This window comes from Equus caballus, chromosome 30 (assembly GCF_041296265.1).
Source record: "Equus caballus isolate H_3958 breed thoroughbred chromosome 30, TB-T2T, whole genome shotgun sequence".
In the NCBI taxonomy this organism is placed as follows: Eukaryota; Metazoa; Chordata; class Mammalia; order Perissodactyla; family Equidae; genus Equus; species Equus caballus.
The window spans coordinates 18,623,366-18,639,220 of NC_091713.1; the positions used below are offsets into that span (position 1 = coordinate 18,623,366).

Sequence of the window (15,855 nt, forward strand, 5' to 3'; positions counted from 1 at the left end):
TAAAAAGCACTCAACTTTAATAATGAACATGGATATGGGGTCAGCCCTGTGGCCTAGTGTTAAGTTCTGCGTGCTCCACTTTGGCAGCCTGGGTTCGGTTCCCAAGTGGGGACCTACATCACTGTCGGCAGCTGTGCTGTGGTGGCAACCCACATACGAAATAGAGGAAGATGGTATGGATGTTAGCTCAAGGCAAATCTTCCTCAAGCAAAAAGAGGAAGATCAGCAACAGCTGTTAGCTCAGGGCAAATCTTCCTCAGAAAACAAGAAAAGGAAAATGGATAATATTTTCATATTAAAATATACTAATGCTTCATTACCTGAAATTTATTTAAAAACCCCAAACAGCCAGAATAATGTCTAGAAACAAGGATTGTTCAAAAAGACTCTGAGGAAACAAAATTAAAGGCATAATCTTTGTACTAAGAAGTCAGAAAAAGAATACTCAATTCTAGAAAGCTATGCATGCAATGCTTCTGCCCACTTTAACTGTTAAGCTTCAACTGAAACTGAAAGCTTTTCCTCTGCAAAGTTCATTTACACCGTATCAAGTTTTCGCTCGAATACACAGTTCCATTGAATTCCTTATACAAGATCTTCAATGCACGATTGGTTATTTCTTTAAGATAGATGACTAGACACGGTATTATACTGTATACAAGGATGCAAACATTTTAAAGGCTTCTACACATTATTAAGCTGCCTTTCACAATGGCTGTTAAGAAGTCCTAATTCTACAAACAGTCAAATCTTTAGGTTTTGATAGAACAGATTTATAAATTGAAGTTTTCCCACTGAGATAATACACATGTTGTCTTGTTCACTTATGTCTTTACCAACAAGGATTACACTGAATTATTCGCCAAGGTCGGCTTAGATTCTAAGTATTAATTTGTGTTCATATTATTAACTGAAAAAAAAAAGGGGGCCAGTGATTATAAAACATCCCTTGTATTTCTGAGACAACATATAAGTTAATTTAGTTTACTCACGAGGATGGTTCTCCAGAAGAAAATGGCAAATGAAACAATTCCTAAGGAGGCAGTGATAAGCACAGGCTTCCGTGACAGACCATAACAATCGGGTCCAGGCTGAACATCATCAGGCAATGTAGCAAGTAGCTGAAACAGAAATGTTTGAAATAATGGGAACCCATAAAGAAACTTACAATAAAGCAGGCACAAAGAATCATCCACAGAAATTCTAAGTCAACCTCCATCAGGTAACTGCTCCCTCAAAAACCTTCAATAGCTCCCACTGCTTCAATAAAGATAGGATACTGGCAGCCTCGTATTTCTTGTGTAGCTTGAGGTCTTTTTATTTTATTTTATTTTTTTTATTTTTTTTCGCTATTTATTTATTTATTTGAAAAAACTGAGATATAATTGACATATAACATCATCGTCATTTTAGGTGTACAATATAATGATTTGATATTTGTATATATTGTGAAATAATCACCACAGGAAGTCTAGTTAACATCCATCACCATACACAGTTACAAAAATTTCTTTTTCTTGTGATGAGAACTTTCAAGATCTGCTCTCTTAGCAAATTTCAAATATGCAATGCAGTAACAGAGATTTATTTTCTCACAGCTCTGGAGGCTGGAAATTCAAGCAGGTGTGGTTTTTCCTGAGGCCTCTCTTTTGGGCTTGCAGGTGGCTGCCTTCTCTCTGTGTCCTGGCATGGTCTCTTCTCTGTGCACACACATCTGGGGTCTTTCTTCCTCTATTTATAAGGACGTTAATCCTGTTGGATTAGGGCCCCACCCTTATGACCTCATGTAACTTTAACTACCTCTCTAAAGGCCCTGTTTCTTTCTTTCCTTTTTGTTTAGGAAGATCAGCCCTGAGCTAACATCTGCCAATCCTCCTCTTTTTTTTTTTTTTTGCGGAGGAATACTAGCCCTGAGCTAACATCCATGCCCATCTTCCCCTACTTTATATGTGGGACGCCTGCCACCGCATGGCTGGATGAGCGGTGCCATGTCCGCACCCAGGATCCAAACTGGCTGACCCCAGGCCGCCAAAGCGGAAGGTGCACATTTAACCGCTGGGCCACCTGGCTGGCCCCTAAAGGCCCTATTTCTAAGTATAATCACATTGGGGTTTGGGGCTTCAACATATGAATTTTCAGGAACATTATTCAGTCCATAACAGTATCCCAGCTGCAACTAAGTCTAAGACATGGAACACTCAGCTTTCTAGACTCTCCAGTAGGGCAGTGAGACGCTGGGAGGGATGTTTCAGGCCAATACCCTGTGTCTAACTCGCAGCTGCTGCAAGGACCAGCTCGGTTAGTGTCCTTCAACCACTGATCTCTGCAGCCGCACTAGGAAACAAGCTTGTTTAGCATCACTCAGTGGCACACATTCCGCTGGGGCCTCAGCTTCTTTGGGCTCAGCAGAGATGCAATTCAAAGGAGCCTCATTTTTCCTGGGATCACAGAAATTTTACCAGCTTGAGGTCTTTTTAAACATTAGGAATCTAAATGTCTCTAAGTTGAGGATATATTTCCAGTTTGCAATGGGTCCTACCACATCATGTTGTCTAACACACGGCTGGACTCCCTCTGGAGCATACTTTTCTCTTAGTTGATTGCTATGACTTAAAAAGCCATAAAAAAAAAATCAAAAAACAATTGAAACATACTATAGAAGGAATCAACTCCTATGGGGGCAAATAAAACCAAAATGATGATAACTAACATAAACACTGCACTTTTCCGCTAAGACTTTAAATCTTAATTCTGTTCTACTCTTACATAAAGCCAAATGCTGAGTACCTTCAGACACCTCGCGATCACTACTACTCTGGATTTAACTGTCTTCTACAAAACTCAACGCCTTAATTTTAAATGCTTCCTCGAAGACAGCGCATTCAACACCTGCTTGCTTCTCCGCTGTTTTCACCGCGCTGTGCAACTACACAAGTATCTGCCATACCAGCCCCATCCCCCAACAGTGCCGATCACTGGAAAAGGACCCGCAGGGGACGGGATGCTCGCTGTTTTGATGGAGACTGCATACCACAAAGTAACACAGTGCCTGGTACATCGAAAGTGCTCAATAAAAAATGAACAGCTGACGAAACCTCACACACACTGCCACCGGCCTCGCTACACAGCACTGCAGCGTCCTGCCTGCCTCGGGCCTCACACACTCCGTCTCTCCCTCGCCCGGGCCGTCGGTGCACCCGCTCGGCTCGGAACTCGGCCACCCGCCTGCCAGCGCTGGGGTCCCTCCCTGGGAATGGGGGCCGTCACCTCCAGTAGCTTGGCGGTGAGGGCTGCGTAGAGCACCGACAGGGGTCCCAGGAGCTCCGGGTCCCACGGGGAAGCGGTGACGGCAGGCACCGTGGCAGGTACTGAGTCCACGGCGTGGGGCCAGCTGAGCGGACGCGACGCTTCCCCGTGGAACTGCACCGGACCCCCACTCTGTCACCGCTTCCGCCTTCGGAAAGGACCCGGCTCTCATAATAAAAGAAATACAAAGGAAAGCTACACTGAGATACCATTTCCCACTTATATTGGCAACAGCCATAACATTTGACAACATACTCTCTTGGTGAAAGAATGTAGGGGAAACAGGTACTCTCATATATTGCTGATTATTATACAAAATGATACAACCCCTATGAACAGGAATTTGGCAACATCTGCCAAAATTACCTGTATATTCACCTATTGATCCAACAATTCCACTTCTAAAGATCTATCTCAAAGATACTGGGGATACAACGACAAATGCTGAACAGACATATGCACAAAAGTATGTTATTCCAGCATTATTTTTAACAACAGAAGACTGGAAATAATCAAAATGTCCACCAATAGAAGAATTGTTGAACACACTAAAGTACTATGAAACCGGGAAAAAAGAAATCAAATAATTCTATATATTCTGCTAGGGTATGGTTTCCAGAATATGTCTTTTTCAAAATCAAAAATGAAGGAGTGGAGAGGAGTATACTATACTACTTCTATCTAAGAAAGTAAGGAGAGACTTTTTTTTATGGCTTTGAGGTAAAATTGACATGCAATAGACTACACGTTTTAAGTGCTCAATGTAAGTTTTGACTTACAAGCACATCTGTGAAACCATCATCACATTCAAGATAATGTGAATCCTTCACCTCCAAAAGTCTCATGCCCTTGGTAATCCCACCTCCTGCCACTTGCCACCCCTCCCTCCCCGCCCAAGCAGAATTTCTGTCATAGTGGATTAGTTTGCATTTCCTAAAGTTTTATACATATGGAATAATACACCATGTAGTCTCTTTCCTCTGGCTTCTCTCAACATAAGTTGAGACTCATCCATGTGGCCACATATATCATCAACAGGTCATTCCTTTTTATTGCTGAGTAGCACTTCATTGTACAGATATGTCACAGTTTGTTTATTTTCCTCTTGATGGCTATTTGGCTTGTTCCAGTTTTTGGCCTTTATAAATACAGCTGCCATGAACGGTGATGTACAAGTCCGTCTATGGACGTATAACTTACTGATAGAGGGATACCTGGATCATTTGACAGGTGTATGTTTACCTTTTTGAGAAAGTGACAGGCTGTTTCCCAAGGTGGTTGTACCATTCTACATCCCCACCAGCAGTGTATGATGTTTCCAGTTCCTCCACATCTCCAACACTTGGTATAATCAGTCTTTTTAATTTTAGTCATTCTAGTAAGAGTATAGTGATAACTCATGGTGATTTAAATTGGCATTTCTCTGATAAGCAATGACGTTGAGCATTATTTTTAACATGCTTAAGCCATCCATATATTTTGTTTGGTGAAGTGTTATTTTACTGGGTTGTTTTCTTATTAATGAATTTTGAGAGTTCTTTATATATTCTGGATATAAGTCCCTTATCAGAAAATGCTTTACAATGATTCCTTCCTAGTCTGTGGCTTGTCTTTTCATTCACTTAACAGTGGATTTCAAGGGGCAGAAATTTTTATTTTGATCAAGTCCCAATTATCAATTTTTTCTTTTATGAATCATTTGGTATCAAATCTGAGAAATCTTTACCTAACTTTTTTCTAGAAGTTTTATACTTTTAAGTTTTACATTCAGGTCTATGAACCATTTTGAGTTAATTTACGTTTCTGGTGTGAGGTATGGATCAATTTTTTGCACAGGAGTATTTCCAATAGTTCTAGTACCGTTTATTGAAAAGGCTCCCTTTTCTTCGCTTAGTCGTCCTTTCCACCTCTGAAATCCACTGCCATATATGGATCTATCTCTGGGTTATCTATTCCGATCCAACGGTTTATTTGTCTATCTTTACACTGATGCCATGCAAACCTACTTACTGTAGCTTTGTGACAAGTCCTGAAATCAGGTCATGTTTATGTTTTTCTAGGTCCTTCGCATTTTCTATTTGAATTGTAGAATCAACTTGTCATTTTCCACCAAAAAGATCCTGCTGGGATTTTGATTGGGATCATGTTGAGTCTAGTGATCAAACGGAGGGGCTGAATGATATCTGACATCCTGTTTGTCACAGTGACAATACGATAGCTTAATATGAAGTCTTCTCGCTCATCAACAAGGGATCTCTCCATTTTTAGGTCTTCTTTCAATTCTATTAGCAATATTTTATAGTTTTCAATTTATATGTCTTACAGTTTTGCCAGATTACCCTTAAGTACTTTATATTTTTTGATGCTATTGGACTGGAAACTTTTAAAATTTCAATTTTCACTTATTCATCGCTAGTATATAGAAATACAACTGCTTTTAGATGTTAATCTTTATCTAGCAACCTTACTGAATGCGCTCATTAGCTCCAGTAGCGTTTTTGTAGATTCCATCAGATTTTAATCACAGGCATTCAGCTTATCTGCAAATAAAGACAATTCTGCTGTTTCCTTCCCGACCTGGATGCTTTCTGTTTCTTTTTCCTGCCTTAGTGCACCGGCTCCTGCCTCACTGTGCCCACTACAGTGCTGTCTGGAGGCTGTGAGAGTGGACATCCCTGTTCTGATCTTACGGGGAAACATTCGGTCATTCACCGTTACCTGTGACGCTGGCTCGAAGTCTTTCAGAGAGGCTATTTGAAGCCCCCTTCCAGTCCTAGTGTGTTGTTTTTTTAAATATCAGTAATCAATGTCGGATTTTTTCAAATCCTTTTTCTGTGTCTGTTGAGCTGAACATACGGATTTTCTTTTCAAAGTTTGTTAACATGTGACTTACGCTTATTTTCTAATGTTAAAGAAACCTTGCATTCTTGGATATAGCATACCTGGTCATTATGTATTATCCTTTTTACATACTGTTGGATTTGATCTGCTAAAATTCTGTTTAGAATTTTTGTGCTTATGTTCATAATAGATACCAGTCTATGCTTTTCTTGTTATGTCTTTGGTTTTGTTATGCTAATGCTGGCTTAATACAATCAGCTAGGAAGTATTTTCCCACTCTTCAATTTTCTAGAAGAGTTTGTATAGAATTAGTATTATTTCTTTCTTATACATTTAATTGAATTCACCAGGGAAGCCATCTGGTCCTGGAGTTTTCTTTGTAGAAAGATTTTTAACTATAAATTCAACTTTTGAATAGTCATAAGGCTATTGAGGTTACCTGTTTCTTCTTGAGCGAGCGTTTGCAATTTGTGTCTTAGATGGAATTTCTTCATTTCGTCTAAATTGTTAAATTAATTGGCATAAATTATTCATATTAGTCCCTCCTCTTTATCATTTTAATATCTGCAGAATCTGTAGTGATGTCCCTCCCTGATTGCTCATATTAGTAATTTGTGTCTCCTCTTTTCTTCTCCTGATCGCTCTGGTTAGAGGTTAATCAATTTTATTAACCTCAAAGAACCAGCTTTTGTTTTCACTCATTTTCCTTGTTTCCTATTTCACCGATTTATGCTCTTATGTTTATTTCTTTTCTTCTGCTTCTCAGCCATTAATTTGCTCGTCTTTTTCTAGTCTCTTATAGCGGAAACTGAGGTCACTGATCTGAGACTGCTCTTTTCTAATATATAGATAGTGCTATAAATTTCCAAGCAGTGCTTGAGTGGCACTGCACAAATGTGATTTGTTGTGTTTTCATTTTCATTCAGCTCAAAATACTGATTTCCCTTTTGATTCTTTGACCCATAAGTTATCTAGAAGTATGTCTTTTATTTACAAATGTCTGGGGATTTTCCAGAGATCTTTCCATCACTGACTTCTAACTTAATTTTATTGTGGCCAGAGAGCATACTTTGTATGATTTGAACCCTTCTATATTTATTGAGACTTATTTTATGGCCCAGAATACGGTTTACCTTGGTAAATGTTCCAACTGTGCTCCACAGGAATTGGTACTCTGCTCTTCTGGTGTAGAGTGTTCCATAAAGGTCAATCGGGTCACGTTGGTTGCTTACGTTGCTCATACCTTCGAGATCCTTATCGATGTTCTATTAATTATTGAGAGAGGGGTACTGAAATCTCAATTCTAATTGTAGATATATATATTTTTTTCTATGTAGTTCTATCAGTTTTTGCTTCATATATTTTGAGGGTCTGTAATTAGGAGCACAAACATTTAGAATTGCTATGTTCTCTTGATTAACTGATTCTTTTATCACTAGAAAATAACTTTTTCTCTGGTAATACAGTACTTTGCTCTATAAATCTTCTCTGTTTCATATTAATATAGCCACTCCAGCTTTCATCTGACTAGTATTAGCATGGGAATATCTCTTTAGTTTTAACCCTTTCGTGTCTTTTTATTTAAAGTGTAGTTCTGGTAGGAATCTAGTTGCTTCTTAACTCAATCTGACAATCTGTGTCCCCCCCCCTTTTTTTTGAGGAAGATTAGCCCTGAGCTAACATCCACCGCCAATCCTCCCCTCTTTTTGTTGAGGAAGATTGGCCCTGAGCTAAAATCCATGCCCATCTTCCTCTATTTTATATGTGGGATGCCTGCCATAGCATGACTTGATGAACATTGCTATGTCTGTGCCCGGGATCGAACCAGTGAACCCTGGGCCACTGAAGTGGAAGGCAGAAACTTAATCACTATGCCACCGGGCCAGCCCCCAATCTGTACCTTTTAATTGTGGGATTTACGCAATTTCCACTGAAAGTGATTATCAATAGGGTTAAGTTTAAGCCTAGCACTTTCTTTTTCTCTCTTTGTCCCATTTGTTCTTTGTTCTCCTTTACCTCTTACTCTGCCTTCTTTTGGATCAGTTGAGTCTTTAATGATTCTAATTTATCTCCGTTATTGACTTATTAGCTATAACTATTTTGTAATTTTAGTGGTTACTTTTGGGTTTATAGCATACAACTTTAGGTTATCACACTCTCCCTTCATGTGATACTATACTACTTCATGTTTATAATAAGAACTTAACAAGTTATTACTGTTTCTCCCTCTCCTGACTATTGTTGTAATACCTTTTACTTTTACATATTTTACATATTTTCTAAACCCCATACTACATTGATAATATTTTTCTTTAAACAGTAAGTTAACTTTTAAAGATATTTAAATAATAAGATAATGGTTTTTATATCTTTACCCCTATGATTACCATATCTGGCATTCTTTACTCCTTTGTGTAACTCCCTTATTTCCGTCTGTTGTCATTTGCCTTATGCCTAAAGGTCCTCCTTTATCGTTTCTTATAGTGCAGGTGTGCTGGTAAATTTGTTCAGCTCTTGCATGTTGGAAAAACATCTTCATTTAATCTTTGTTTTTGAAAAATACTTTGCTGGCTATGATATCATAGGTCAACAGTATTCTTCTTCAAGTATATTAAAAGATATTCTCCTACCGTATTCTCCTATACCTTGTTTCTGACAAGGAATCCGATGTCAACCTTATCTTAGTTTCTACATAAAGCGTCTTGTTTCTGACTGCTTTTAAGATTGCTCTTTATCACTTATTTTGAGCAATATGATTATGAAATGCATTGGTAGTCTTTCTCATGCTTCTATGCTTGGGTTTCATTGAATTTCTTGAATCTATGGGTCTACAGTTTTCATAAATTTTGCAAAAACTCTAGTTGTTATTTCCTCAAATATTTTTCTGAATACCTCTTCTATCCTCTCCTCCAGGAATTCCAGTTACACACTTATTAGGGTGCCTGAAAGTGTACCACAGCTCACTGATGATGTGTTCATTTTTCTTGAGTCTTTTTTCCCTATGTGTTTTATTTTAGACAGCTTCTATTGCTATGTCTTCAAGTTCACTAAACTTTTCATCTACTGTGTCTAGTCTAGCATTAATCCCACCCACTATATTTATCATCTCTAGCACTGTAATTTTCATATCTTAAAGTTTGATTTGGGTCTTTTTTTTTAAATATCTTTCATGTCTCTACTTAACATTTTTAAAATCTGAAATATAGTAAAATAACTTTTAATATCCTTGCCTAATTCTAACATATCCGGTAGTTTTTGGTTGGTTTTGATGAGCTGATTTTCCTCATCATGGGTCATATTTTCATGCCTATGCCTGTTCATCTTGGATTGGATGCCATATGTTATAAACAAATGTGACTGTTATGTGTCAAGTTGACTGATCATAGGGTACCCAGATTAACCCTTACTTTTGAGTGTGTCTGTGAGAGTGTTACAAGATGGGATTAGCATTTGAATCAATGGACTCAGTAAAATAGACTGCCTTCCCCAATGTGGGTGGGCATCATCCAATCTCTTGAGGGATTCACCCCTTCCTGCCTGATTGCTTGATCCGGGATGTCGACGTTCTACCTTTGGTACTCCTGGTTCTCAGGCCTTCAGACCCAGACTAGAATCTATGTCATCAGTTCCCCTGGTTCTCAGGCCTTGGGACTCTACCTGAATTACACCACCAGCTTTCCTGGGTCTCTAGCTTGGACATAGCAGATTGTGGGACTTCCCAGCCTCCATTTGTGTTATGTCAACTCCTTCTAATAAACGTCTTCCTATCTATGACCTATTGGTTCTGTTTCTCTAGGGAACCCTGAACAATACAACAAACATTCTTTAGCTTTGTTCCAGGAGTTAGGCAAATTACTGGGAAACAGTTTGATTCTTTTGGGTCTTGCTGTTAAGATTTGTTAGGCAAGACAGGAGCAACATTTAGTCTGAGGTGAGACCCTTCTGAGTACTCTACCCAATTTCCCTAGAATTACAACGTATTATTGGCCCTGTGTCTGGGGCTCTTCCCTCTAATCACTTAAAGGGTTTCTCTGACCTTGGGTAGGTTGGTCACACTCATGTGCTAATCAAAACTCTGCAGAACAGTCAAAGGGGACCTTTCACAGATTGCCAGCTCTCTGTGTGGCTCTCCCCTCTTGGTACCTGACCCTGTGAACTCTAGCTGCCTTGCCTTGCCTGGACTCTCAGCTCCACCTCCTCAACTCAGGGTTCCTCCTTTCTGTGCCACAACCTGAGAACCCTCTCAATGCAGTAAGCTGGGATTTAACTTTAGAGCTCGTGGCATCAGTTCCCTATCTTTCTAGAATTACTGTCCTTTGTGTTAACTGATGTCCAGTGTCTTGAAAACTGTTGCTTCATTTACTTTGTGTTTTTTTCTTTTTAGTTGTTTCAGTAAGGAAGGTAAAGCTAATACTTACAAATCCATCTTGGCAGGATGTGGAAATAATTTGCTTATTCTTTAATGATAGGATAGATAATAAAATTAATTTTAAAAATTACCTGTAGAGGACGATAACAACAGATTGGACGGAACTAGGACAAAAGCTAGACTTCTCTGAATAGACCAGGTTTTACAAATTGATTTTGGCTCTTGTAAATGTGTTAGATAATTATAAAGCAAAAAAATCTGTAAAAGCAATCTCTAAAAACTGAAAGCAAAAATGAAACAATAAACCTGCTGTGTATTAAGCTGGTGGCAGGACAACAGAAAGGAATTATTTCAAGCATACCCTAGTGGGATAAAGCTTAAAGACAAAAATATTTTCAATAACATATTGTTGGCAATAGTGTTGATATTGGTATTTTTAATAATGTTCTGTGAATATTGTAAAATAAGGTAAATAAATACTTATGTTGATGTCATTGAAAACTGGGATTTCCAACACTGGAGAAAGAAAACACAAATGTAAGAGAGACGAGGTTAAGTAAAATTCCTCAGCATCCTGAATTTTGACTGGGAGTATCCATATGGCATCATGATGAATAGTCACACAAAAAAAATCCCTGCTTATTTCCTAGCTTTGTTCTCTGAAAATGTCTAGAAATCATGGCCAACTCAAAAGCAATAAGCAATCTTAGTACCCAGAATGTAGTCTCTAAATACCATTTCCCATTAAAAGAAATCAGGGCTTCTTAGAGAAATAGCTCCTTCAAGATCTGGGCAGGAACATCTTGTCACACTAGAAAGCAAAGAAGGAATCAATGACCACTAGGTGCTATCAAAAGCACCCAGGAGCCAAGCTGAAGAGGCTCCCATTAGCCAAAAATGGAAGAAATCGAGCATCAATAAGAAGAATAACTACAGTGGATTGAAACACACCAAATATTTTTAAATCCATGACATCATAATGATTCTTAGAAAAGAATGAGAAGAAACACACACACATAAAACCCTTTGGGCATATTGGATAACACCAGGAAGACAACTTATTATTTTGAAGACTATTTAAATAGAAAGAATCAAATATTTACACTGTCCTAACTATACAAACCAAATCCCAGTGTAAAGTATACTTGATTCCAAGTTTCTCTTTATAGAAGTATCCCAGCCTTGAAAGGAAGCAGGAACAATACAATCAGACTATCACCATTCTGCAGCCTGTAACATATTAACAGATCTACTCAACATCACCAATGACCAGTAACATCAAAAACGAGGGACATCTAGATATCAGATGCCTCCTGATGGAAATACACAACATCTCCTAATAAGTATTCTTGCCAAACAAAATGGAACTTGAATCTGACTATCAATGAGACTACAACTCCCAGAAAATATAAAGAACCAGAGAATCACATTCAATTACACCAGGGGGATGTAGTTAGCAAAATCCAGACCATGATATCCCGTAGAAGCCAAACAAACTAGTTTCTTCAGTGAATACATTGCAACAACAACAAACAAACAAAGAAAAAATCTATAGTCAGAGTAATTGGTATGATATTTGTCCTCCCACTGAAAATAACTAGAAAACTGGACAAAATGTAGGGGAAAAAACTGTTTTTCAGATAGAGAACAACAGGCAGCACACAACTGTGACCCCTGAGAGAAGGGAAACAAATGAGGTGAGCCCAATGATCACCCCACCTTCTACCTGGAGGCACTTTCTAGACCTCAGTATGGGCAGGGAGAATCCAAGCAGAGTACCCCAATCTCACAGAGGCGGTGGAGAACAGAGTTGTGCAGACTGAGGTACTTGAAATATCTAGGGAAAGGCACCAGAAAGATGAGAATTCTAAAGAAAAAGAGTTTCAGAAATCCGCAAGGGGGTCTCCTTCAATCTTGGGCTGAATTCAAAGCAGCACCTGTGTAAGGTAAGATTCCTTGAGGATGGGCAGAAAACAAATATAGACGAAAAGAACAACTGCCAGGAAACTGGAAGCTGAACAATTCCCAGCATTAGCACAGGACTGGGAGACATTCGTATTCCAGCTAGTCAGCGTGAACTGATCTCGCTGAATGCTCAAGGTATTCAGTAGATCCCAGAAGAATCACCCTTAGTAGTAGGGCTACACTAGCTCAAGAGGAAAGACCACCGTAGGCACCTCCCTAACAAATCTTAAAAATAAGAATGGGAAGGATCAAGCTGTTCCACAAGTAACTTAACAACCTAGCCAAACAAACTTCAATGCTTTTTAAAGGAAGTCACTAAAATCCAGGCACTCAACCATGTAACATTAACAGTGGCTAGCATCCAAAAAAAAACATTACTAGACATGCAAAAAAAATCAGGAAAATGTGTCCCATAAGTAGGAGATAAATCAATCTATAAAACAGACCAAGAAACTGCAACAGAGATGACACAATTAATCAGCTTAGAAGGGCTTTAACAGCATTATTATGAATACTATATTTAAGAATTAAAAAAAAAAAAATGACCATTTCTCTCTTCATTCTCATGAAAAGAGAAATGCAAGATATAAAATAGGACTAAGTGGAACTTTTAAAGCTAAAAAGTAAAATATCAGAAATGAAAATTTCACTTGATGGGCTTAACAGCAGATCAGATACTACAAAAGAAAAGATTGGTGAACTTGAAGACAGCAACAGGAACTATCTAAACTGAAGCAAAGACATAAAAAGACTGAAAAACAAGAACAAAAAACAACAGAGCCTCAGTGACCTGTGGAACTACATAAAGTGGTCTAACATATGTGTCATTAGAGCCCCAGAAGGAGAAGCAAGAGAAGAGGAACACAAAAAAATCTGAAGAAATAATGTGAAAATTCATAGAATTGAACATAGAAAGGGTGAATTTTACTAGATGTTATGATGCTTTAATTAACTTGACTTTTAAAAAAGGTGTGTTTATTCACAGATGGCATGATCATCTGCACAGAGAATCCTATGAAATCTACAAAAAATCCACCCTAGAACTCATAAGTAAATTAAGTAAGGTAGTAAGACACAAGGTCAATATATAAAAATCAACTGTATTTCTACCTATCGGCAAAAAACAACTGTAAATAAAATGTAAAAAAGATACTACTTACAACATCATCAAAACAACGTAATACGCTGGCATACATAAAATACTAACATAAAACCTGTACACTGACAACTACAAAACACTGTTGAGAGAAATTAAAGAAGATCAAAATGAATGTAAAGATGAACTTACTTCTTGGATTAGGAGCCTTACTATTTGTTAATATCAGTTCTTCCCAAACTCATCTCTAGATTCAACATAATAACAATCGAAATCTCAGCATGCTTTTTTGTAGAAATTGGTAAGCTGATTCTAAAATTTATTTGGAAATGCAAAGCAACTGAAATAGCCAAAACAATTTTACAAGAGAACTGTCCGATTGCAAGACTTACTATAAAGCTACGGGAATCAAAAAAGTGTGGCATTATCCTAGGATAGCAATAGAGATCGATGGAACAGATTAGAGTCCAGAAATTGACATACATGGTCAACTGATTTCAACTCAAGGTGCCAAGGTAATTTGAAAGGGAAAGAAATGACATGGGAGCAACTGGATATGCATTCTAAGAAAAAATGAAACTTGACACCAATCACAAAAATTAACTCAAAATGGAACACAGACCAAAACATGAAAGGCATAAGTATAAAACTTGAAGAAGAAAACGTGAGAAGATATTTGAATCACTGGAATTGCCTAAGATTCCTTAGGCAGGAAACAAAAAGCACTAACCATAAAAGTAAAAATTAATAAAATGGTGTTCATCAAAATTTGTTCTTCAAAAGACAAGGTTAAGAAATTGACAGGCCAAGCCATAAACTGGAAGAAATTATTTGCAATATATATCTGACAACAGACTTGTATCCAAAATATATGAAGACCTCTTAGACCTTAATATTTAGAAGGAAAACGCCAAGTTTAAAAAAGAGCAAAAGAGGGGCCGGCCTGGTGGTGCAGAAGTTAAGTGTGCACGTTCCGCTTTGGCAGCCCAGGGTTCGCCAGTTTGGATCCCGGGTGCGGACATGGCATCACTTGGCAAGCCATGCTATGGTAGGCGTCCCACATATAAAGTAGAGGAAGATGAGCGAGGATGTTAGCTCAGGGACAATCTTCCTCAAAAAAAAAAATGGGTAAAAGATTTGAACAACTCTTTCACACATGAACACACAAAGAATTATGGCCACGTGAAAAAGTGCTCACCACCATAAATCATCAGGGAATAATTAAAACCATAAAGACATGCCCACTGGAACAGCTACAATGTAAGACTGGTAATACCACGTGTTAGCAAATATGTGACCTACTGGAAGTCTCATAAAATGTTACAGTCATTTTGGCAAGTGTTTGGCAGTTTCTCCTAAGTAAGATAAAACAATCTTACCATATGACTGGGCAGTTTCACTCCGAAGTATGAGTCCATTTATAACTATAATTCTACAACAGCAAAAACTACTCTGTAGTGAAAAAGTTTTCTCAGTGGTTGCCTGGATCAGGTGCAGAGGGGGACATACTGGGAAGGCACATGAGGAAACTTTTTTTGAATGAAGGAGATGTTCCATATCTTAGTTTTGGTTGTTTTTACATGGGTGTACACATTTGCTAAAACTCACTGAGCTGTATTTCTAAAATGTGTATGTTTGACTGTATGCAATTTATATCTGATTAAAGTTGATTTAAGACGTGTATCAACCTATTATAACATTTGGACCTCAAGAAGATCCTGATCTGAATAATAACAATTTTTAAAAGGAGGGGAGGGGATTTTGAATGTGCCAAATATTGGGCGATATTAAGCAATTACTATTAAGCTGGGTGATGGGCCCATGGGTTCATTTTACTAGTCTCTCTGCTTTCATATGTTCGAAATTTTCCATGATAAAACACTTGAAAAAAATTAAAGCATAACTTCAACTATTTAAAGGATTACTATGTAGAAAAGGAATTAGATTCTATGAGAAGAAATCACATGGAGGAAAATTTGGAGTCAACATAAGAATGAACTAGCCAAGAGAACAATGACTAGCCTTGTAGGGCAGGTTGTTCACACTAGGAATTGTCGATGCCCAGACCTCATAACTACTTGTTGGGGCTACAGGAGAGGAAATGACTGCAATTAGTGAGAAGTTGGACCAGGTCTCTTCCAACCTAAGATTCCATTAACTGTTGATCTATGAATCTGACTTCTGGTGCAGTTTTCCCAATCAAGTCAGCACCCCATTACTCTCCAGCCATATCAAATAATTATCTATACTAGTTATTTGATAATTCACAAAAACTATT

At 38.1% G+C, this 15,855-nt stretch overlaps 1 protein-coding gene across 1 annotated transcript in view; it reads right to left on the reverse strand.

Annotated features, from left to right (window-relative positions):
• Positions 1 to 15,855, reverse strand: part of MIA3 (MIA SH3 domain ER export factor 3) — a 38,959-nt gene that overhangs the window by 10,522 nt on the left and 12,582 nt on the right. The window contains 1 exon segment of the mRNA XM_070255761.1: positions 993 to 1,121. Within this exon segment, the coding sequence (XP_070111862.1) occupies positions 993 to 1,121 (129 nt within the window).